At 37.4% G+C, this 25,895-nt stretch overlaps 1 protein-coding gene across 8 annotated transcripts in view; it reads left to right on the top strand.

Annotated features, from left to right (window-relative positions):
* Nucleotides 1–25,895, top strand: part of PDE11A (phosphodiesterase 11A) — a 135,180-nt gene that overhangs the window by 11,885 nt on the left and 97,400 nt on the right. For 6 of the 8 annotated variants that reach the window (XM_080599490.1, XM_080599488.1, XM_080599492.1 and 3 more), the window contains exon 2: nucleotides 5,022–5,180. In XM_080599490.1, the coding sequence (XP_080455616.1) occupies nucleotides 5,022–5,180 (159 nt within the window). Of the gene's footprint in view, nucleotides 1–3,306; nucleotides 3,505–5,021; nucleotides 5,181–25,895 lie in introns of all 8 variants that reach the window. The other 2 variants (XM_080599494.1, XM_080599495.1) reach the window with 1 other exon arrangement.

The following is a 25,895-nucleotide window of genomic DNA, read 5'->3' on the forward strand; positions in this document are numbered from 1 at the left end:
TGCTTGAACTGATGAGTCAATCCGACTCTCATCTTTCCTTGACTGACCATTGAATTTTACAGGGCAATATTTCCCCACAGAAGAATGACAATCAATAAACAGCTTTAGACAAGGTGAGATTTATCCTCCAGAATAAACATTCCTTGTTGGCATTTCCAAAATTCTAGTTCAAAGTGCCTCAGTCACTATACTTTGAATGTCTCTAGCATCTAGAAATCTCATTAGACAGAACAGTTTAAAAAAAAAAAAAAAAGCTTGTGAGTTTTAGCAGTGTTTTTTAATAGTGGAAAACTTTAATTCCTGGGTGTTCTTGCATGAAAATACTGCCTGTACAATTACAGTTATAGTGAAGGATTTTGAAAATATGTATATTTTGTATCTGGTCTGTCCCTGATTTCTGAATAAGCATTGATTATAAAAAACTTAAAAGCAAATGCTGCATTCGTATCATCAACATTAATATTCCTTAGCAGCCAGGAGCCCAGTGCAGATGAAGACCTTGTTGTGCCATGGGCTGTTCTAACAAATGGGATAATAGTTTGTATCACAAAATGTTTGCAGCCTAATTGAGGGCTTCTCTCTGATTTAGCAGCTTTGTTATCAGCTGCTAAACAGGCCTCCTTGCTCAAGGTTACTACCCTGTAAGTAGGGGTGGATGTAAATTTTGTGCAAGCTCCTCAGCCTTCACAGGTCACACTTGAGTATTGAGTTTTTATTGATGCTGTTAAATCCAGCTAAACCTCTCAGCTAGATCCTACCGTGTACATCCTATTACAATATAATAAGCGATGGAAGAAAGCTGAGGGGGGAGCATGGGGTGTAAAAGGAAGGTTTGGGATATAATGCAGGTCATCTAGTCATTCAGCTTTCTTATGTGTGTATTGCTTACCTCAACAATATTAACGCTGGCAGAAGTAGTATTTTTGTTCACGTCTCCTTCCTCATTACTCTTCCCAAACATCACTAAAATGAAATTCCTGGCTGCTCTTCCACAAAAGTTTAGGGACAAAGTTTCACCTGACATCTTGATTACTTCCATCTTTGTACCAAGTTCTTGATGAGGCTTGTCTCGATCTCTTCCTTTTTCTACCTAAATGCATTAGCTTCTCTATAGTATGCTTATTGTACCTTTACTCTCTGTTCCAGAGATGTAATGTCCTTCTGCAAAAGGTAGTCCAGTTCTCTAGCATAAGTGAGCAATTTGATATCAATGAGAATATCACCAGAGCAGGTCACTGCATATCTGGGACTGAGGCTGTCTGCTCCAGGATCCCTGTGCCTCAATTCTTCTGTTGTAGACGTCCCAGCAAAAGATAGAAACAGGAAGCTTCAGAAATCCACTTGAAAGAAAATACAGTATAGCAGGAACAAAAAAGACCTTGCCTTGATTTGAGTCATTAAAAATAAACTTGCTATCCCAGGGGGCTTACCACAGCTGACAGACTTGTTCTGATTGTGATGGCGAGAGAACCAATGGGGATTTTTTACAGAGAAATTAGGATGTCAGTGTCTCTTGTCATGGGCAGTGAAAAGTTTTCTCATACTGTGTGGTACTGCTGAGGGAGATGACTGCTGTATTTAATGTGGCTGTTGTTGGGGAGAAGCCCATTATGTAGTGAGATGCTTTCAATGTGTGGGTTTGCCCCTTTTATGAGAGCGCATCAAGTGCCTTACGCTCACTGTATGTGCCTGGACCCAAACTGAAAGGTGATTGTTAGTCTTCATAAATGTAGAACTGAACCTGAACACTTCCTCATTTTACAGAATAAGGACCACAGGTGTGACAAACTTTGTGGACAAATGCAGCATCCAGAATAAGGATGGAATGTGACTTTCTATGTACCTATGAAAAAGCATAACTTATTACTCTAGTTTGGGGGGTAAACATAAATTATTCTTGTTATAGGAATTGTAAGCAAAGGAGAAGCTTTTTACAGTGCCCTTTCCCGAGTAAATAACAGATTGTAAGTTACAATTGGATTAAAATGCTCATTGTAGTGAACCTTGTTACTTAAACAAAAACTTCTAGTTAAACATAAATTTGCTCAATTTTTAATCTGACCTCTTTTGTCTTACAGTAATGTATCTATTTTTAAGTGCGCTCAGATAAAACAAATCCCAACTCACTCTTCAGTTTAACTCCTCCTTTAAGATTTCTGTTTTATAAGGCTTACAATTAACAATGTTATTACTAGCCAAGGCTGCTTTTCAGTTCAGTTGTTCTCTATGTACTCTACTGAATTTGTAGAAAGCAAAACAGAGCAGGGTCTGTGTCTCTTCAGTTACACTAAGCATATCAATATTTCAGTCACAATAACTAATTCTAAATATTAGTTCAGACATTACCAAGAAGCAGTTGGAAAAAAAAGCTTAATTTATTCATTGGTGAAGCCTACTGTGTGATAATTGCACTGCAGTTCACTTCTGGTGTATAAGTAGCATGCCTTTCTAGGCAGGTGTCTGTACAGTGCAGAACAGTTCAGCCTCTATTGAAGTTGATATCAAAGTGCGCAAGAAGCATGCGGAAAGATCACAAGATCAGGCAGGTCTGGGCCCCTGATGTTGTTATTAAAAACCATTCATCATGGGGGTTCTGTTTCTCCTAAGGAAACTGTTAGGCACAAATAATTCAAGGGAATCTCATTGCCTTATCAAAGACTGCATATTAGTAATCTGCTTTTCTTGGAAGCAAAGGCTGTTAATACGCTCTAGAGGCAGAAATAGGTCTGAGGAAGAACAACAGACCCTAATGAAGTTATAGAATTAAAACAGGGAAAAAAGAATGGTATAATAAAACAGAATCAAGAGCTTGGTGTTCTGTGGCAAAAATGTTATATATGAATATCACGGTTGGTATTAATTCCTTATGGTTAAAGGGTCTGAAAATTTGTACAAAGGTATAAACTAAACAAATGTATATATTATGTTAAGTGAGTGCAGATCAAAGGTTACTTCTAAATCATGTCACTTCTAAGGTGACTAAATGTTTCTGTAGCATCTGCAAAGAACAGATAGAAACAATGATAGAAGCAGATAGAAACAGATGTTTCTATAGCATCTGCAATCAGGGAAATAGAAGTAGGAATAAGATTGCCAGGAAAAAGTCTGTCAACTTTTAGTGTCAGTAAAGATATAACGAATTCTCTCCCTGATCTCAATCAAGTTTTATCTTAGATCAAGGACTATATGGATTGTTCTTCCACCAGTGGATGCAAATGTACATGAATATTTCATAGCCGATATTGCCTAAACCTTTGGAAACAAAGCTCTTGCTTCCTGTAGAAGAGCTCAGTTTTCTCATGTTAGGGGAGCCAGAACTGTCTGCAACATGAATGCTAACTTCACCCTGGAGGAACAGAGCTGATGCCTGGAAATGGCAGAAATTCCCTCCCTGGCTGATGGTTATTGAAGATGACCCTCTCCCATGTGGACTGGAGATGCTGTTAGCGCTACCTCTTCTGAACTTCACAGGCTTCTTTGAGACACCGATTTGCAGTTTGAGTGGTACGGTTTCAGAGCAGAATGGATTTCTGTATGGCACCATGTTTTTAAAGGAAGTTTAGTTCAGTTTCCTTTAGCTTTTGTCAACCTATAATGAAAGTTATTTTCTCTTAAGATTTGAGTCTTGCTCTGAGCCTTTTTTTCTTACTTTAAACGTTATTGTGCTTAAGAAAAACAGACTGTTTAATGGTCAAAAGTACTGTAATTTCCCCTTACTCTTCTGGTAAGCATAGAAAGTTGTATGAAGAGATATTTAATACATCTTTTAAACACTTATTTTGTTTGTTTATATGGTAATCTTTCTCCAGTGGCAACTAGCTGTGTGGATCCTGCAGAGGAAGCTTAAACTGTAAATCCAAGCAATATGCATAGCCATGTCTTCAGCTACGCTATACACTGAGAAATATACTGGCATGAGGGGGCTTTTTAAAATTGGATTTTCCTATACTTAGATTTCCAGAAAGAACTGAGGTTTTTATTGCATTTCTGTGAAAAAGCATTTTTACCCAATTGTAATATTAGCCATCATAGCAAGCCTTGTCTGTTTTACTAAATTTAAAGTGCAGCAGGCAGAGAAGTAGGGCCACCAAGTGTCTCCATCTGCTTGATGGAAAAATCACAGGCATCTACAAAATACAGATGTGAAATGGCAGCATGGCCTAACATGTATGTGTGTATATGATCGCATTACTAATTCTAGATATCAGTCTTTGCTGGATGTCATTCAATAAGTGTTCCAAAAAGTAGTGGCGCTTCATTAAAGTGATAAAATTTATTCGTTCTAAAGATGTCATGTTGTTACCCTACGTGTATTTTTGCCATTTCTAACTGGTTATAAAGATGGTAGTTTGTCATCCTTGTTTACAATTTACTACATTCTGGAATTCCTACAAGTATTAAAGCATCTGTTTTGTCACTAAGGCATGAGGCACTACTTCTAGTGTTTTAGGGTAAAATGACTTTTGTTGGTTGCTCCAAATCAGTGTGTTAAACCTGAAGTGAGGACTATCTATATACAACTTATTTTTTTAAATATATATTTTTTATGTATTAGACTTAGTAGTACTTGCTGTTAAGACTCTACATCTAACCCCAAAGCCATTCAGATACTGTACTATACGTGCAATGCTCTGACCCCACATGAGAGAGGAGAGGCAACAAAAAGCATGAACCAGTGCTAGTTTTAATAGATTAGATTGTGCTGAAATTTAATGTCTCATTTTAATGAGAAGCAAGCATTTATTCTCCTTATTAAGGTAGAAATGTGAGACTTTACATAATTGCACTCACAATGCGTTGTACTGATCCTCTTAAAGAGAAATGCTGATTTTCATTATATATATATATATATTTTAGTATCTTAACTGAAGAAAAACAGCTAATAGAGGATAAGGTAAAAACACAGATGCAACAGCATAACTTTACTGTATAAGACATTGAGGAAAATAAAGTACTTTGCTACCTGAAGAAAACTCAGATGTATGACATGCACAGTAATACTTCCTTATTTTCTTTTGAAGGATCGACGCTTTAATGATGAGATTGACAAACTCACTGGATACAAGACCAAGTCACTCTTATGCATGCCCATAAGAAACAGTGATGGAGAAATTATTGGTGTTGCCCAAGCAATAAATAAGACTCCTGGAGGTGCCCCCTTTTCTGATGATGATGAAAAAGTAAGACTGCCTTTTTCTGTTTTCTATCTTTAATATTAATAGCTTGGCAGGGAGACTCTTCTAGAGGTACTTATTGCAGGTGTTATGAGTATAATGAGTACGTCTTCTAGACTTTGTAATTGGGTTGTAATTAGTTAATTTCTCAGATATGATACCACCACAGCATTTTATTGATGTACAACTTGTTTCTTCCTTTTTGTCCCTATTAAAGGGGAGGGAAGGGCTGATGTTAGTACTTATTCTCTATGTCCAGCTTGTGTCTTGATTTTTTTTTTTTATCATTCCAGGTTACCTGTCTTTACTTAAACCTGCTACTGATCTGTTTTTAATGCTTTCTCAACTCTGGGGGGAAAAAAAAAGTCAGTAGACCTAATGTCTTAAGATGTTATTGCAGCTGTAAAGCAGAAAAGCTGACTCTTGTTTCAGGAGACCTGAACTTGGTGTTGTACTGTTATCACTTTTTTTCCTGATCTCTTGTTTAAAAATAATGTTGGCTTCCATGTTAGCTGAATCACTTAGTATGCACTGCTAACCTCAGATTAAGCTAGATCTGACATTGAAGAATCACTTTGAATCCCTCTTAAATTAAATCTTAATCATTCCGATTTTTAGCTTCCTTATGCGTCTTGGAGTTTGTTACTTATTTGTGCTTGAAAACACCTATTTGCATGGGTGCCTTTCTTTATCAGCCAGCCCTTCACTATGTAGCCTGTTTAGTGTAGGTTAAGTTTTTGTAGATGGTATCTTGCTGTGTAGAAGCTAGAGTTTCGAAGACCTATCCTCTAGTATACTTAGAAGTTATGAATTAAGTTTAAGGGCTCAGGGAAAATATGTGGTCATTCTGGGATAGTTCAGAAAACTAAGATCTTAAGTTATATTTAGAAGGAAAGACTAAGAACTTTAGTACCGAGGCATTCTATATAGATGTTAATGCATATACATCCCCTATTATAAGAATAATACCTTGTGTGCTTTCTGTCTTAAGTAGTTTCACTTCATAAAGAAATGAAACATGAAGAGGGCAGCTGACATAAGGAAGAACTTATACCTCCAATAAATGAGATATTAGGTGCTGATTCATAATTAAATTGGTAGAAGTTCTTGCTTTAGGTTCAGATTACTTTTTTGTCATCCTATAACTATTTTATGAAGATCGGGTACACTGAGGAGTTGTAACAGATATGGGGTAGTAGTCCTTGTGTTAATGTTTAACTGCTTAACATAAAAAGTACAGGTCTTAACATAAAACATGCATCTGTTCAATAAATGCAGGGGATTGTGCATCTGAAACTTCAGTTTACCACTTCATAAATTTCATGTGGACTTTCCATGAAGTAAACTTTAATAGAAAAACTTCAGAGTTGACTCTTGAATAAAGTTTGTTAAGAAATTTAATTTTTGTTTAAGCAATAGTTTCTCTTTTTATATAGGTACTCTTTCAATAGAATATTTGGTGAAAAATTTTAGTAGAACAAATACAATTTTCTGTTTGTAAAGAAAACCACAGCATATTTATCATCACTGAATATTCACTTTTCTTTTTTGAAAAACTACGTGTAAGAATAAGTTTATAGGGAAAACTATAATAAAGAAAATTCTAAGGTTGCTGACTTAAAATCATCACCTTCTCTTCATGTTCTCCATGGGATAAATGCCTGTAGCATTTACTAAAACTTTAATGGAGATCATACGTTTACCCTGTTGTTATCACAGAACATAGAAGGCTTCCAAGTGCCTATGAAAGGATAAAGAGGACAGAAAAGGGAAAATAGGTGTTTATAAAGTTAGAACTGGCGAGTAAGGGGAGCTCAAGTATCAGAATAGAGGGAACAGCAAGGATGGAATTTAAAGGTAGGGAAAACAGGAAATGGTGCTGGTGAATGCAGAGAGCAGGGAGGGGAAAATTAAGTTTTTTTGTTTGTTTGTTTTTTAAAAAAAAAAAAAAGAGAAGACTAGGGAAAAGTAAGGTAGGTCAGCAAGCTGCGGAGAAACGAAATAGCAATTCCATCTGACCAGGAAAGAGAAATAGAGTATCTTTCAAGCTTGTAATGGGAAACTACACACTTCTGTTTATATTAGCATTGTATTGAATCTCGTTTTTGTAGAAGTGTAGGGAGAGGCAGACTTGGCCCCTGAAAGCTTCTTATGTCAATTCAAAAACAGTTAATACACTAACAAGGTCTCTCTGTCAAGTATTTTGTATGTGTTGACATTTCTGTGCTATGACGAAAAGAGGTGTTAAGTAATGCCTGTTGGAAAGGAAAATCCTACCTTACTGGTTCATCTAAGTAGATGATCCTTAGAATCAAGATTGTATGATGTTAATGAAAAGCATTATAAAGCTAAACTAACAGTTTATGAAATTTTAAACAGCTTGTGAAATATTACACAAATCAAACTTGTTTTCCATCGAACATATGTTAATTATATTTTAAGTACTTCTTGAAGTTGCTATTACATCTCTATTTTTTACCTGTTATATCTACAGCAATAAATTTAGGGCACAGTCCAGAACCATTTAATAGTTGTTGGAAACAAAGGTTTGGTGAGAATAGTCATACAAAGATTCATATTCTTAGTGTCTGTTAATAGCATCTGGTTTGTGTAGTGGGAATAATTCAAAATTGATTGTCTTTTTTGAAATTTCATTACATGAAGGAACTTTTTTGCAGTCCTGGTGGGAAAATCCTTGCCAAGTGAAATATTAAGTGTGTACACTAAAGTTGAGAGAGTAGAGGACTAATGATTATTTTATACCTCCTATTAGTTATCAGATTTCTTCCAATAGAAACAGTTATGAGCAAATTTCTTTATATTACTTAGATTATTTAACATAGCACATGCTTGCTATCAAGTGGAGATCTTCAAGCAGTTATTCTTAGCAATACCTACTTACATGTGAAGAGCCAGCTTGCTTGCTGTGTACCCTCATATGCTTTTGGTGTTTTTTCCTAAATCTTTCATTGTTATATTGTGATCTGTTGTGCTCATGAGCTGTCTGTTAACTTCTTGTTAAGCTTCAGATTCTCATTGACCTAGCATTTGAATTGGAGGTGAAAGATTAGACTTGTAGCTGATTTATCATATTCTTATTTAAAGCACATTCAACAAATAAAAGGAGTGAAGTATAAGTTAGGCAAAGGGCAAGAATGCATGTGGTATGACAGACTAATAATTCAGACAACTCACTCCCCAATTATTCTGAGGTATTATGTATGAGCTTTAAAAAATATTTTGTTAAAGCCAAGTAACTGGGGTTACCATTGACATAAATATTAATATTTTAAAACTGAAAAATTATAAGGGCAATATTAATTGCAGTATGTGTATTTGACATCCTCCTTTGGTTAATACTTTATTCTAACTATGTATTGAGTAAACGAGGAAGAAATTCAGTTCTGTCTCTGGCAGTATCAACTATTGTGGTACTGTGTTAAAGGTAACTTCTCTTACATGAGAATTTTTTCTATGAAGATAACTCTTCCTGTTTCTGCAAAGTGTCTGTGTAATTGATGGTGCATAGTACAAATAACTTCACAAAATATCTGTCAATTTTCAGTTGCTACTTCAGACATCTGAAAGGACGCTGTACTTTTAAAATATTTGCTTTCTAGTTGCTTTTGATTCTTGAAAATATTGATGTGGAATATTGATGTATTAACATACAAATCTGGCAGTGCGTGCTGAAATAGGTAGTCAAATGCAAATTAAAGAAATGAGACCCTCTCTAAATATACCCTTTATATAGGCACAGGGTATAATAAAGTGCAGAAAAAAGTATCTTGTTCAAAGTGTTGCTTTTATCTTCTATACACATCTTTGATAATACATTTGATTATCATGTTCAACAAGCAAAACTGTAAATGTGAGTTGTGTATTACATAAACATGTTTATGTAAATATTTGATTATAGTTCAGAGGTGGTGGTGTCTGCTTCCATTCACTGGCTACTAAGAGTATGCAAAATCAGGAAGTTTTCCATACCTTGATTGCATCTTTATTCTTGACTAGTCACTTATACCATTGTTATAATTAGAAAACAGTGCATTAAAACTCTTCAAGAATATATTAAATGAGCTCTCACATGTAGGGTTTATGGAAAAATAAATGAGAATGTAAACACTATTGTGCCCCATAACAGATTTCAGATTTAATGAGGCTCAGCAGTCTGTGCTGTTCTTTTTAAACCTGTGCTTTTAAGCTTCTTCCCTCCCTGTTAAGATGGAAGAACACATGCTAGAAATGCATGTTTTATCTCTAGGAAGCCAAAGGAGGCACTTCCAGGAGAATGTCTTGCAGGATGAGCACTTTAATTTAATGATGATATCAGCAAAGGTGGTTGTAAGGAAAGGGGGCAAGTGAAAACTAGGAGGAAAAAAATGGGAAATCCCTTCCAAAACAATGAAAGGAAAGATCTGCCTGGGTGCTAAGGTGATACATGCAAAAAAGTCTAACTTAGCTAGCAAATGAAAGAAGCCCAGCTTTATATTGATATTATAATTTCTGACAAGTAGCATTCATCAGTTAGAAAATGAAAAAATAATAAACTACCCCTACTCTCCCTACCCCTGAGCCATCTCAAACAAATCTCAGTATCAAATAAGTATGTCTTCTGTTTGAAGTGTATTTCTATACTCAGTATTATGTGAAGCAATTAAAATAATTTGTTGTTGTTTGTTTTTTACAAAGCTACAAGTCTATTGTATAATGAAATGTCACTTGGGGGCACTAGTGTCTTGAGTCAATAGGAAACAAAGAATTATGTTTTCAATTAGAATTAAGTAGATACAAGCATCACTTTGTTCTTTTTAGTTATTTTCTGGAAGTTAAGAGCAAATAAAATATTTAAGATTTGAGGAGTTTTTAATGATCCCAAGCTGTAACCAAGTTTGTATTTTGCAATATGTAGAATGGTAGAGTATTAGATTTCAAAGCTTTTGTAGTTTTGTTTTTCATGGCAAACTTTCAGGGTTTTTTATATCTCTGACCACAGTGTTAATAACATAGCACTACTAAGTTAATTTCCTGCATGTAATGATTGGTTTCCAATTGCCAAATAAACTCTTGTCCCTTTTGGTATAAGGGATACTCCAGCCATTTCCTTGTTTAAGAACAAAACTAGACCTGACAGGCATTGGCATGAGAGAAATTGCTGTCTCTCCATGAGTTTTGCCTCCCTAGTGTCAGTGGCTTGATTAACCAGACTGATGTAGAGATTTCTACTTTGAGATAGACAGTAATAGAATAGAAGCTATTGCCTTATTACGTTATGTTATGTAACTGGTAAGTCTTCAAAAAAAAAAAGATATATTTTTATGTATATTTTACAAATGGGGACACCTGTTCATCTGCATATAGGAAGATTAAAAAAAAAACAAAACACCACCTTGAAAAGAACTGTGCAGCCTGTGTGTGTTCCCAGTGCTGTCCTGAAGAGTCATTTAAGTATTTGTGCTGTTTACTGGTGAGTCATACTTGTTCCAGGACTGGTGAGAAACTCGACCTAGCAAGATCTTGACAGTCTGTGGTTTAGATTATTGTATGCCCTTTAGAGCCCTCTGAGATGTGGTGCCAAAACAAATCTAATCCACCATCAGAGGTTTAACAAGCAACAGCTCCACCATCCCTTAAACTGGTGTCCTTGTTCTCTTTGGCATCCTCCTAGCCTGAAAGAAATGAATCAACTGCAGGGAGATTACACAGGGGCAGCCAGTCTGAATTAAATCCTGCTTGACTTAATGAAAGGCAGTAGTTTGAATGCAGCAAGATCCTTCCTAGGAGGGAGAAGACCAACTAGATTGGTTGTCTGTGCTCTGTGGGTAGTTTTCTTAAGAACTATGTAACCAAACTCCAGGATTCATTTAGTGAACTTTGTGGTTTGGGGGGCCTTGAAGATACCATTCTTGCATGCTCCATCATTTCTAGTTCTTACATTCCTAATAACAGCCCAGTGAGTCTAAATTGCCCAATTTAGTGTGCTGTTCTTGGTTAGTATTAGCTAAGGCCAAAATATATTCTATGCTGGGGTTACTATAATGATGAGTGACTTGCAGAAATTTTGCTCTACCTGCTAATTTGCCTTCTGTGAATTTTTACATGATGGGCTTAAAGTCATGCTGGGAGGTAGTTATCTCTAAGTCAGTTAGGACTGCTTCTTTACCTCATGGAAGTAATCAACTGTAAATAAAAATGTCAGGAGAGGGAATGATTCAGAGCAGGCTGACATCTGACTTGTGAAAATGGTGCATCCAGCTCTGAATATGAAGAATATAACCTAAAAATTATTTTGAATGCACTAGAAAGGAATGTAAGAAACAAATTGGCTAAAGAATCTTTTTGCATGTTTTGTACATTCAGTATGTGATGATTTTGGCCTTGAATGCTCCTGCTAACCTCTGTCTTGGTTCTCTGATAAATCTACATGGCAGTGAGACTCCAGAGTCTATTATTTAAAATTGGCATAATTCTCAAAGGCATCACGTGGACTGTATCTCATTGCATGATATGAATTTGCTGAAAGAAGGCAGAAAATAACAAAGACATTTGAAGGATGAAGGTGCTGGAGCGCTACAACTATCTGGGAAAACTCTAATGGTCTATTAGGCACAGTTCTTGAAAGTACTTTCTACACAAATCTAAATTAAAATAAATCACAGTAACTGAATTTTCTTGCTGGGGGAGTTTAAAACAATTTGTCACTAAAATATTGATTTTTATCAGGGCAGCTTCACATCACTGGTTTGCAACCAACAGCACCAAGTGACTGCAGTGACTTATTTGAACGGACTTCTTTGTTTTGTACACACTGCCATACCTTCAGGTTAATGGAGAATGCTTAGTTTTCTTCTTAATTAATAATAAAAAAACCAAACCTCTAAACATGCTTTAACTTATGTCTCAATATCTTTGTTTTGAGACTGGCAGTTAATATTTGAATTGGACATCTTCATCTCTGAGGAAGGAAACATTTAAGACGTGTTACTGATATTTTAGTAAAATATTTAATTTCCAGTTATAGATGTGTATCCATATTCTTGGGCTACTTTGCTGTATGTGTTTATGGTATGTAGTACACTAAATCCTTAATACCTGTTAGAGACCTTTAGGTGCTATCATCAAGCAAACGTGCTGTCAAATTTGGCTTCAGGAAGGATTTTTCTACAGAATAGCTCGGTGAAGCTTGTTTTGCTCCATAGTGAGAGTTGGGAAGGTTTCTAGATTCTCCCTGCAATTGCCACCAGGAATCTGAACCTGTTGGCTTTTCCTGTATTTCCTGTGCTTGTATCTTAATACAGAGACTTGGACAAATAAGTACTTTTATCCCCTGTAAACCTAGACTGTGATTCGGCTAATGTGTTTGTAGCATTTGATTTGGAGGCTGACTCAAAGCTCAAACTATATAGAAGAATTTCTGCTGACTTCATGGGCTTTTTAAACAGACTTTGAACATCTGCTTTAGGAGTATGTCACTAAATGCATACCCTCAAGTTTGTTCTATGAAGCTTAAATTCATTTATGTCAGAGCACTAATGAACCAAGCTGAAGATCAGTTTTGGCTTCTGTGTCTTTCCATGATCCAAACAGACTCCAAAAGGCTAAACACAATTTGTGGTAGACTGCTGTTTATTAAACAAATCAAACATCTTTATTCGCTAGATATAAAGATGACTGCTTAATTGATCTCATGAACATTCATTTGAAAGGCAGAAAAATGGAGAGATTATGCTTAAAGGTCAGCATCTCCCGCAAGTTAGGCTCCCCCTCCCAAATTGTTTTGTCAGCTGTCCAGAGTCTGAAGATGCCTCTGAATTTAAAAATATATATATATCAGATTTAGAAATGGTTGTCACTCCTGGAAACTGAGCTGTAAGACAGAATGTTTTGACATTGACATGTGTTTCCTTCCACATCGGACCTCAGCTCTACAAGAACTGTGCCAAACATAAAGATAGTACAGGAACTGCTGATTTTCTTTGTTGGAAGTTATAGGCAGGCTATATTAAATCCATCCAGTGGACATGTTGGTTCATCTTTAGATCTCTTTTAGAACAATTGTTTCAAGCTGATTAGAGAACTACCAAGGCAGTGTTGTACTGCTTATGTTAACAGCATTCACAACTTTGTAAGGACTGAAGATCAAGTATTTCTTAAAAATGCAGAGCTGTGGAGAGCCCCGAGCCACCTACAGGCTGGTGGTGGTAGTAGGCAGTGTCGTCTGGCCTGGTCTAAGGTTCTTTTCCTTATTCTGTTTGGCAGGTTGTGGGAGCAGCCTAGCTGATTTCCTAGAAAATCAGCACTTTTCTTCAGATGACATTAAATATTTGAGTCTACTGCCACACTTAATAATATAAACAGATTATTGCTTTTATTCATTATTAGGTCAGCATAGGTCACTTGATCAAAAATAACACTTGCAAAGATTTTGATTCACCATGTCCCTGTTTGGCAAAACTTCAGAGGATTTATGAGGATAAAAGATCTATTAGAGACATTACATTTCTTTAGTTATGAAATATTCAGTTGTACCTTGGTTCTAAATCACACTAAGATATTTGGGTCTTCCTGTAGATTCTGAAGCATAAAATTGCCCTGGAGCTTGTGCCGTTTCCCCTTTCTTTGATACTTGCAGGGGATTGCAGCAGGCATGGAGAAAGGGGCCCAGATTTCCTATGAAGTCTGTTTACAAGTGGAAGACTGGTAATGTAACTAAATGCAGTGACTATAACTCTTTTTCCTTACCTTTGTACATCCGTACTGCACTCTTCAAGTGAGTGGCAGAATGGCTTAACGTTTTTAACAGCAAGCCCCAAAGCCAAGAGCTGTGTGGTTCTGATGGTAACCTTCAGACACTTCAGTAACCAGGAAGTGTAATGTTTTAGTTATTGTATTTACAGACTATTACTTTCGCCTTTCTTAATAAATAGTATACTAATAGAATTTTAACTGATAAAATGTCTTCAATGCCAAAGCAACAACAATACAAGGAGTTGGGTTAGAATTTAGCCTGATTCATCCATCAGCCTGCCACCAAACACTGTGAGAGCTATGGTGTGTGTTACAGTATAACTCCTAGATACTTCCTACTTAATTGACTAGAAGCAGTTTTTTGTTTGTGTGGCTTTTTTATACTAAAGACACAGTTATGGAAGCGTGTAAAAGGGAACCTTTCTGGTCTGCAGCTGGTACATCCTTCATTTCTTACAATTACTTGAGGTGTGCCCTGTGGGCCAAATGGGAGGACCTTGTCCCTGGTGAAGTGCTTTTTCTGAACTTCTGTCAGTCTATTCAGTTCTCCATAATAGCTGTTCTTCATGATAAGTTTAAGGGTTGATATACTTCTAGAAAATAGCATTTCACATCTCCTGTGAATTGCTTATCTTTCCTGAAGCAGAATGAAATGTTCGTACAGCACTTCCTGCCATCAAAAGTATTTCCCCCTGGAATAGTGATGCTGAGCCTGTCTGTAGCTATAGATTACGTGATGAGATATTGAAAACTGCTTAGCAAGTCCTTTTGCTAAAAATTAGATCAACCTATGACCTTCAGCATGTTCTTACAAGCTTCATAAGAAACTGTAATTAAAACAGTATTCTGTCATTCTGGCACTGACTCACGGTATGCCCTTGGGCAAATCACTTAGGCTCTCTTCTGAGACCTAATGCTAAAAATGGCATTAGGTGGTTCCATACTTAACGTCTATCTTTTTTTTCCTTTTTATGAAGTAAGAATACTTAAAATTAAATGATTTTCCCCTCTCATTAAACTTTGCCGCAGCTTTTGAAGTCTTGCTGAATGCTTTTCTTATGCAGTGACAGTAATCTGGACGGATCTGGTTAGAAAACAAAAAAGCAAAAAGCAAACACTTCAGCTGTTTAATACTCTCAGATTTACATATTCCCATCTCTGTGCAAATTGTGCAGCCCTATTGTCCATGACTTGTTTGTGAAAGTGTAACTAGCCTAAAGTTGGTGAACTCCTGATTGTATGTGAGAAGGAACTCTGTGCTCCTCCACACTCTTTGTTATTGCCAGCCAGAAAAACTACTGCTTGCAGACCCAGCAGTTGGAGTATTTAAGCAACAACATGGAGTGTACAGGAATGTGTTGTATCTATTTGGAAAATTGCTTTATTTCTGTCACCACAAGTGAATAAAACTTGTGTCCCCTTCCTTCATAAGAACATAAGAAAAGATTTGCCTCCTCAAGCGAAAGGACACTCTAACCCAGTGACCTTTCTGTCAGCTGTTCAAAGGAGATGCCTTGGATGAGGCAAACATGGGGTGGTATTTTTCTGTTACTCCACTGGTTTCCCATGATTTGCAGTTCATGGCCAGATGTGGTATCTTTTGTGTTTATTACTACCAAAGGGATTTTCCGCTCAGGAGTATAGTTGGGTATTTCTTGAAGCAAGCTAAACTTTTAGCTTTCAAAACACCTTGCATATCATGTGAGGAACCCCTACCTGACACTCATTAATTTCACATTATTCCTCCTTGCTTTGCTTTTAGTTAACACAGTGAAGAGTTGCTCCCTATTCATTTTCATGCCAATTGTTTTGCCCTAAAAATCTTCAGCCTTGAAAAGAAAAGCTGTGAAGTTCCCACCTGGAGCAGCAGTTGTCCCTGCAGTGGGTTGTTTGGTTTGGCAGGAGCAGTGTCTGCTCCTCCAAGGCCTGGGCAGTGCCTTCAGTTTGCTGTGACAGCACTTCCTCTGGCTGGAGAAGCAGGAAAGATTTAAACCACTTTTGTGCATGCTCTAGCCTGAAAAAAATAAGTGCCATATTTTTCCATGATGTTCTGGGCATTCTTATCAGTCTTTGCTGCATATTGGCATTTTGATGCCACTGCATCACAGAAACATAAAATAAGGTTTTGTTCATCATCCAACCTGGTTGGTCTGCTTTGCTCTGACTGTAAATTTTGGCAAAAATTGTTGTTGTTCTTATGAAAGATTCCAGAGCTCTCTGAATCATGGTGGATGTTGGGAAGTGTGTTATTAATAAAAGACCTTAGAACAAAGCATAATAAACATGTCAGGTCACCAGTGAAAGTTAGTCAACAAGGATAATGATAATTATGCAGCAAGAGTATGTGTTGCAGAGTGGAGCTGACTAGAAATATGAAAGCTGAAGTAGTTTAACCAATTAAGATAATGATTTCACTGCTCTTGCCTAGCTGCCAAATGCTACACTGGAGTTAATATTATGATAATTTTTTCAGTCGGACCATTGTTGCAGGTGTCACAGATAACTAAGCCGCATTGTTTGGAATCATGAGCAGTGGTCAGATTTCAGCAAGGCAATTATGCAGTACAGTTGGGTAACCCCTAACAGAGTAAGCAAACTGCGTTTAGAACAATATTTCCTGTGAACAGCACAGTGATGCTGGCAGGGGTACCAGGAAGAACACTCAATTTAACACTGCTTTGTGGAAGCTATGAGTAAGCACCTTGTCAACTCAGCCTGTGGGGAAGCCTTTTACTTAAAGTATTTATCCCTATACATTTTTAGCAAAGCAAAAAGTGTTGATACTGGCAGCTCTCAAGCCTTACATTCTTTGGGCTGAATTTGACATGAATTTAACCTCTGTTAATTTGCTGGCAATTTGCTGTCTGTGTGGTAGCACTGAATGAATAAAAACAAATCTTGTTTTTTCTTTCTTGTTGGGAGAGGAAAAGTCTTTTGCTGTGTAAAAATGGACTAGCAGAATTTTGCAATGCTGGTGTCATGGTTACAAGACAAATTCAATGATAATAGCTCTCTGGCATGATAATAGCTCTCCAGTGTTGTGGCATGCATTCTCACCAAGAGATGAGTGGAAATACCCTGGAACTGTGGCGGATAGGGCCCTTGTGTAGGGCAGCGAGGTGGGGACTGAATAGGAGGCAAGTGCAGAGCAGTGACAGGCTTGCAGAGGTCTGAGACCTGAGGGTGTCTTAGTTGCCATTTTCTCAGTGTAATGGTTTTGATGAGTTTGTGGGTGGTGTTAACGTGGTAAAGGGACAAGGGGCAGAGCATAAGTTATCTATCTTTATCAGTGTTGTGATGATATGTTACATTTTTTATTCTTTTTGCTGATGTAAGTTAAGACTGACGAATGCATTTTCATCGGTGTATGAATGTATGATGAATGTATATTCCTTGGCATCAGTGGGATGTCCTGCAGGACAGCAGGTCTGGGTGTTGCAGTCGGGGCTGGAGTATCCCCACAGCTTATCCAACAGAGCAGGAGTGTTGTGAATATGATGCTTCCTTCTACTAAGGGAAAGAGGCTTCCAAAGATGGAAGACTGCCAAGATATCACCATAAACACAATCTGAATTTTCATTTTCTATCACACAGTAGAAAACATGTTTAGTGGTTAGTGGGGGACTGTGTGTTTGCTTTCATGCCTGAATCACAAGGGTTTATAATCTGCAATAGGCAGGGTTTGCAGGGCTTCTCCTTCAACTCAAGAAGTAAAGTTGTGAGCATTTGGTCCTGTATGTCCAGAAGTTCCCATTCTCAGTAACGGCTGAGACTGTTGCTACTCGACTGGATGGACGCAGCAGCTGAAATGTAGCTGCAGTCTTGCTGCAGTCACAAGCAGGGTGAACTCTGATCTCTATGCTCTTAAGCAGCATTGAATAATGCTGTGAATCAGGGAGTTCTCAAAACTTGACAAAGCAGCAGGCGATGTAGATGGCTTGTAACAGCTGAAGCCTGCCTGCAGAAGTGTTAAACCAGCAGGCTGGCAAGAAGTTTCTCACTAACAAACAGAGGAACTGAATATTCTATCTAATTGAAGTTTTGGAACAATATGCAATGTAGAGACTGTAATTTTCCTTAAAAGCAGAAAGATGTTCTCGGTTTCTGTGTGATCTCATGAAAATCTGACAAAACCCAACTGCTGAGTGGTAAACTCTATGAACTGCTTGGGCTGGCAGCAACTGTTTACAGTTGAAAGCATTTTATTTTTCTGAAGTGGGCTTTGGAAAAGCACTGTAAGCAGGGAGCAAAGGCCATTCCAGTGAGATGTGAAAAGGTGTCCAGCATCATCACAGCTTGTAGAAGTGGAGGCTGGAGCTCATTCCACATGCTCAGCTGTTAGTGTTACGAGATTTTTGGAACAATAAAAAAAAGAAAGGTTGTTGTGTTTTTTTTCTCAAGCTATTACAGCTTCTCACATTCTATAAAAATTAAGGTTCATTTCTAGAGAAGATATAGAGGAGAAGAATAGTAGGAAACTTATAAGCCTGTATACTGTTTGTTTAGGTAGGATTTGCTGTGTGCTAAAAGAAATTTTTCCACTCACAAATTACTTAGTAATTGTCTTTGCTGATGTAATACTGAATTAGTACATCCTGAACATTAAGAGAAAATATTTCAATTATTGTTTCATCAGGTACTTAGACGTTTTCTTTTAATGATAACTGAACTAGAGATGAATAACTTGGATTGTTGATTCTAATTCAATTAGTTAATTTGCATGGCCTTCTGTTTTGCTTCTGCTGTCAGTTTTGTGGATTTTATGAGAATAGATATGTCAAGTCATACTAAGGTCTATTTTTGCTTATATAAAAAGATTAATTTAGATGTGAGATGCTTTAGTAGCATGTGATGTTGAAGCTGGAAATATCTAACTGCTTAAAAATATCTATGAGATGCTGTTTTAAGCACAACCTGCTTTTCTGGGGTGGTTGCTGTAATTCTGCAGTGAAGTTAATCAGCATGATTTTATGTGAGTGACTATTAAAGGCATGAAAGTCAGTACCAGGAGCAATAAACAGGATCGGGTATCCAGATGCATCTTCCACAGCAGCAGAGTTATAGCAGGAGGACTGTAGGTTGTGTTGTGTTTTGCTTTTAATGGGATTACTTTGCATAAACTTTTCTCTTGACACTTTAATTTTTTGAGTTGATCCGATGTTCTGCTTCTTCTGGAGGACCGAGCCCTGTGCCTGCTGGGTGGCTGCCGCTGGGAGCGGCTGTTGCTGTGCCCAATAGATGGTACAGCTCTTGCATCCCCACTAAGCTGGCCCTGGGACTGCAGAGTTAGCACTCGCTTAGATTTACTCTTCTGATTAGTATTGTTGCATTAGAGCTACAATTGCTGCCCAATCACTTTCACTTGCAGTTATTTCTATCATCAAGAGCACAAACAGCCCGATTGCAGAAGTGCAGATATGAAGAACTCATGCCTCTCCTTCCTGTGCCACCGTGATTGTGATACTGAGTAAAAGGAACGTGTAACTACACAGCAGTGCCTTCCAAAGGTGTGCTGTGCTCTTTCCTTAGCTTGGTGTTTCTGGCATATTCAGCACTTCCCTAGCCCGCATGGCTGCCAGCCGCTGGGTGCTCCAGTGGTTTCTCCTTGCCATTGGGTTGCACCGATGCCCTGGTAAACTTTGCAGTGCTGACATGCATGTCTAGTTCAGATGACAACTGCAGAGGCCTCCCGTTTCCTCACACAATACTGAAGAAGCAGAGTTAGTTCTCTAAAACCGTGCACTTCTCTGACACAGAAAGGCAAATGAGATTTTTTTTGCTCTGTAGTTTGTCAGCAACTGACTTACTATATGAGGCTGATTTTTATACCCTTATCATGTGTGAATTACTGAGATGTCAGCTAATGTAGACCAAGATGCTCAAAACATAAGGAACTGCCAGAACTGGGCACCTTTACCAGCTGCATTCAGAGCTTTCCACAGGCAGTGCTTGCTTAGAGCAATATTTTGCTGTTTGATCTCCTGTGATTTTGTTGCATTGCCTCAGACCTTATTTGCTTCCCACTTTTCAATCTTCTGAAGATGATGAGATGAGGATGTGATCAGATCCAAAAATGGACTCAGAGACCCCAAGCAGCAAGACTTCTGTGTATTTCAGGCACCTTCATTGAAAATAGCCTTATGGCTGCCTGATTCAAGAAATGCCTTAAATTCAATTGCTACCTCGCTGTTCATCTAGTTATCCAGCGTGTCTGCATGAGTGAGGCTCCAGTCTGGCAATGTTATCAATTTTAAAAATTGAACAATTTTTCCTTTATTAGACACTAAAAATAACTAAACATTTTCCAACAAGATAATTGTTCAATTACTTACGCATCTAAAATATGATAAATCTGTAACATGAAATTTTCCATGCTAGATTTTCTCCTTGGGCAGAAACTTTTGTATTTTGCCTTTTTTTTCTTTTAACCTAGACAAAATATGTTTTTCTCTTAAACTATTTTTAAAAGCCTATCCCTCATCCAGCTCTTGCACACCAAAGTTCTGGAACTTGACATTTGGCTGGGAGCTGGGGTGCGAATGGCTGTATGTGTGTATGTCATAGCTACTGCAAGGAGCCCAGCGCTGTCTGTGTGGGATTTGGGGGGAGGGAGGAACTTTGCTATTCTGCTTTCTAGCTTGTGGATCACTCTACAGCTCTTTAAAAGTTCTCCCCCTTCAGCAGCTGTATCATCCTTACTAAATAGGCATTATACCCTGGTGCTGTATATGAAGCTGGTTTTCCCTCAGTGAATTCCCTTTTATCCCATTACTTTTATCCTTTTGCTTATGTCTGTTTTTACTCTACAATTCATACAGATGTGTGTAGTTGTGAAAGGGGGGGATTCGTGATGGGCTTGCTGTTTAGCAAAGACCAGCGTGTATCGCTTCTCACTCAGACTGAAACGTGGTGGTGGCAGACAAGGTCCTTCCATAAAATCTCTTGGTGTTACAAGAGCTTGTGTGTGTTCATTAGATTTCAGACCAGTGAAAACTGCTACTGAGGGTTATTGTAAGCTGTCACTGTTTGTCATATGGCACTGTATGTGACATGGTATGTGTCTCTAATTTCTGGGATTACTGGAAATGCATATAAGGGTTTATATAGAATATACTATGTTCCCAATGCATTATTTGCAGATAGGAACAACTGCATTAATTTGATCTGTATTTGATTTATCGTATATAATGTACGAGTTAGTATATCCTTTCTTTTGAGCCTTTTTAAAGCATTTTAATCATTTTATTTTAGTATTGTTTATAATCTTCCTTTGTTGCTGTCGTATCTCTGCTTGAATTTGATTCTTATTCATGTAGTACTACTTCATTTTTAATTTAGCTCTGCAGTACAAAGGGATCTTCCTACTCATTGTTTTTCTTGTTTCACTGATTGTAGTCATACTAAAACCCAAAAGAAGCAATACAAATGGAAGGTATGGTACATTTAAAAAAAAAAAATCTTTAGGCACAATATCTAATGAAATAAAGGAAAAACATAAAAAAGAAAAATCAAGAGTATGTAGGAAGCATGGAAGTAGTGACTTTGTAAGACAGATCAGCAGAAGGACAGCTCACTTATTAAAAGCAGAAACCAGACAAGAGAGAGGATCCACCAGACACCAAGAACAGAAATGGTCTTGATTATAGTAGCAGTTGTGAAAAGTGTTTATGACAGCATCTGGGGTACAGGTTGACCGCACAGGATAACAGTCTTCTGCTTGCTGGTCTAAATAATAGCATAGCTGAAGGGCTGGTCCTATTTTCTATAATGTGCAGGGGGAAGGAATGTAATAGGTGGAGTCCGGTGAGCAACCATGATATGAGCTGACTCATATATAGGGAAATTTCAGTTAGAAAAACTGTCTTGAAATCACAGGCAAAGACTTAGGAGTTTTATTAAGATATAATGTTTTGCTTTCACACCCATTTTAAGAGGTTCAATTGGTAATAACATTAATTCACTTAAATCTTCTTGGAAACATTTAGAAGAAATATTTAGAAATGTGGTTAGGATCAAATGTAACTTAATCACTTTTTTCTTGTTGTGTTGTGGTCAGGACTAATGCTTTCAGAAGGTATTTGTCATGATGCTGAGTGAGAAAATCCTTCAGGATAGTTGATTCTTTGAACTCGAGTATTAACAAACTTATTTCTAACACATTCTGGTGTCTGACCTTTCATCACTCAGCACAAGTTATCTGTAACAGTTAATGTTCAGACAAGTGGCAAAAACATCTCATGCAAGTTTATGAAATTCTGCAGGAAGTCACCTTTTCATTCTGTCACTTTGTATGTGGTTGACAGCTTTGGTTACTAGAATGCTAATGCCTTCTCCAGGGCCCAAGCTTCTTTGCTTTGTAGAGATGAGAACACCTCCTGTCCTAGGTTAAATTAGACTCAAAAAAAAAAACAAAACTTATGCACATATGGGAGGGAGGGAGATAAAATAGTAGTCAAAAAGAGCCAATTTATAAGTCAAAGAGATGCTTAACTAGGTTGTCAGTGTGATCTTGTATGTTATATCATGTTTAAAGGAGCAAAATAAATGGCTATAGTTTTGATATGGAAGCTAACATATTTTAAGACCCTTGAAGGTGTTTTTTTTTTGTTGTTTAAACAGGTAAAAACTGTTTAGGAAATACTACTGATGATGTACTTGTTTTTCAGGCAAAAATGGGAAGACTGCTGTTTATTTCTTAAAGCCCCCAGCTTGTCTTGTGTTGTTTCTTAGCTTTGACCTATTGCTTTTAGCCTCACCATATTTCCTCCTGCCAAAGATTGCTGCAAGGAGATCCTGAAGGTAATGCTGTGCTTAGACATAATCACTGTGTCCATATAGGATTCTTAACCTACACCTGAATGCCAGGAAGTGCTCCATGTTACTCCAGATAAATTCACTAGTCAACCACAAATATGGAATCTAGGCTTTGAACCTTGGCATTAGTTTAACCGTGGTGGCACTTGAACTGGTCTGGCATGGGGTGGTGAGGATTCATTTCAGGGCATTGTAGCTCCTCCGGGTGCTCACTGTGTGCAAGTTCCAAGCCAAACCCATAAATAAAGATATGGTGTGCTTCGAGTTATTAATGTGTGCTACTCTTGAACAGTCCTAAATGAAATTCTGGGAATGAAATTGAATGTTATGACTTCTCTTTAGGAAATCATATGCAATACATTGACAAGTAAATATTTATCTTCACTTAAGAAGCTAACAGAAATAGTAATCCTAATGAGAAAAAACTTCAAGTGTTATGGGGATGAGAGCCTCAATGTTTTTAGGCATATTTGTTAATCTTTTCTTTGAAGAGTATATCCTTTATTTCACGTCTGTATACTTTCACCTAGAAGCCCCACTGATGAGCACTGTAGGTGTTGTACAAGCGGTGAGCAGAAGGCAGCTGCTTCTGCAAAGAGAGGGTAGGAAGTATTACAAAAGTGATAGATGGGATGTCATAAATACGTGTCTGCTGACCTTTTAGTAGGCTTCAGAAGACCTTTTGGACACTTTGTGGGAATTTAATTTTTGTGCTGTATAAATTTTTCAGCTGAAAGCAGGCCACGTAAATGTCAAGGGAAGAAGGAAAAAATCATGTAATAGCAGTCATAACTGAGAAATTGTAGAGGTGGCAAACTCTTCACCTCCAAGAACGAGACCAGGGTTTCGGATTGGGCTGGCTCAGGTAATCGCAGGATAGTACCATTAGGCCACGTGGTGGATCTAGTCTCACCAGGGACAGAAGGACAAATAGGTGGCTGAATTTGCATTAATGCAGTTGTATATTAGTGGGTAAAATACAATAGAAGGGTTTGATACAGTGTTTGAGATTTTCTCAGATCTATCCAAAGCATGCCATATGTTTTCCTTATGTTTTAATGTGGCAAAAAAATGTTTTGACGGATTGACGTCATTGACGGATTTCAATGACGGATTGACGGATTTCCTGTATTAGACAGTTAATGTTATCAAGACGGTCTCTTTAAAACTGGTTGTTTGGAATACTTTTTTTCTTTTTCTGGAGCAGGTTCTGTAAACTTGTTCTCAGTTCATATTGTTGGATCAGCATACCGTAATATATTACTGCAATCTTGTTGCCATACCATATAGTTACTTGTGATCAGCATTTACGTATGCTGGAGTGTGGATGTAGGAAAAAGTTTATCCTTTCTTTTGTGGAGGTATGGGGATTCTTCTGGCAGGACTTTTTCTGAGACTACAGACAAAAATAACTGGTCTTTTGTAAAAGGAAAAAATGGCATTCTTGATGATTTTAACCTTGTTATCAGTATTATTAAAGTGTAATAATATATGCCTGTGCAGTACTGAGTAATAGAAATACAAACCTTACTGATGCTAATGAGAACTCAGGATTAAATCTATTTACACTGTGAATTAGACTTTACTATAATATTTCACTATCATTTGTTATCCTTTCTTATAGTATGTGTTTTGAGTGAAAGATTTTAATGTTTTCAAATTAGTGAGGGGAATGAATAGGTCTTCCTCTATAAGGTTGTTAATAAAGCCATAATAAGAAATTAAAATTCTATTCAGGGTATCATGCAATCAAGAGTTATAAAATAACCAGATTTATGGCGGGGGGGAGTACAAGTGGTTTTGGGTGCTTGTAAACCTTATTAACAAATGGCCTATTTACTTGTAATTTCCACCAACTTCAGAGCATACCAACTGTAGCATTTGGTTCAAATCTGCAGTCCTTAGCTGAGAATCGATTGTACCAGGCAGAATCTTTATACCTAAAGGCCATTTTAAACTTCCAAGATTATTTGATAATCTGGAGGTCATCACAATCTTTAGTAGACATTAGAACCGTCAAACTCGAAGTCTAACTTAGCCCAGAGAAGCGGTGATGTCTCTGCAGTCTGGAACAGCTCCAAATGCCACCTTGCACTCTGTCCTACCTGCTTATATGCATACAGTTCTCACCCATGCACGTCTGCTTTCCACCTGCATGCATCTTCTATGACTTATGGGGAAGGGGAGATGTGGTTCCCTGAGTTGGGACAGGAGTAGAAAAGGACAGGATTTTTCCTCTTTAACTAAAAATCCATCACTTTAATTTGCAGGGAGCACTCCATTACTGAGAAATACAATTTATTTTCCATATGAGACTTTAAGTCTGTGTCTTTAATGCTGTTGAATTAGGACCCCAATTGTATTCTGTATTATACAATATAACAACAATAATTGGGTTCAATACCATTAGCCAGTTGTATTAGCAGCTGTCAGAATGGGCAGCAGCCCACATCCAAAGAGCTCTCAGACACTCAGATTATAGACTTCCACGCAGCTGGAAGTAAATGAATGTGTTGTTCTGCAGCGTAGCTGAAATCAAGGGACTTTTTATGCAAGATGACTCACACCATAAAACAATCACAACACTGTTCTTATATCTAAAACAAGGAGAGTGCTTTTCCTTTCATTGGCTAATGGAATAGTAAGTGCATTATAAATGTGCATATCGGTATTGTCAAGTGTTGGGCTGAGCCTTCTTAAAGTTAATAGCTTTGATCACAAGACTTTTCATTTTTGATAGCCATTTGAAGCAATTAAGCTCCTTTATGGAATGGAAGAGACAATCAGCAGATGTACTCAAGCTGATGTGCACTTGTCGCAGTGCAAAACGTGAGTGTTCACATGGAATGTGCTTTGAGAAGCTCTCTGACTTACAGATATAAGGTTTGTGGGCACATACTAGTGAGAAGAAACGTGGCCCTGAGTAAGACAAGAAGAAAGTTGTTGTGTTTTTTTTGTCTGAAGGCTAACTCAGGGTTTGTACTTGGAGCAAAAAGTACTTATTTATGGCGTCATTTAAGGTGATGAGACTTAATACATTGTTTATATCAAATAATGTTGCTTTGAAGCAACTAGTTCTATTTTTAACGGAAACCACTTGCAGTCACAGTTCTGCTAAATGGGTGAAAAACGTAATCACTGTTCAAAAATTCAAAA

Source organism: Anser brachyrhynchus, assembly GCF_964034855.1.
Source record: "Anser brachyrhynchus genome assembly, chromosome: 7".
Classification (NCBI taxonomy): domain Eukaryota; kingdom Metazoa; phylum Chordata; class Aves; order Anseriformes; family Anatidae; genus Anser; species Anser brachyrhynchus.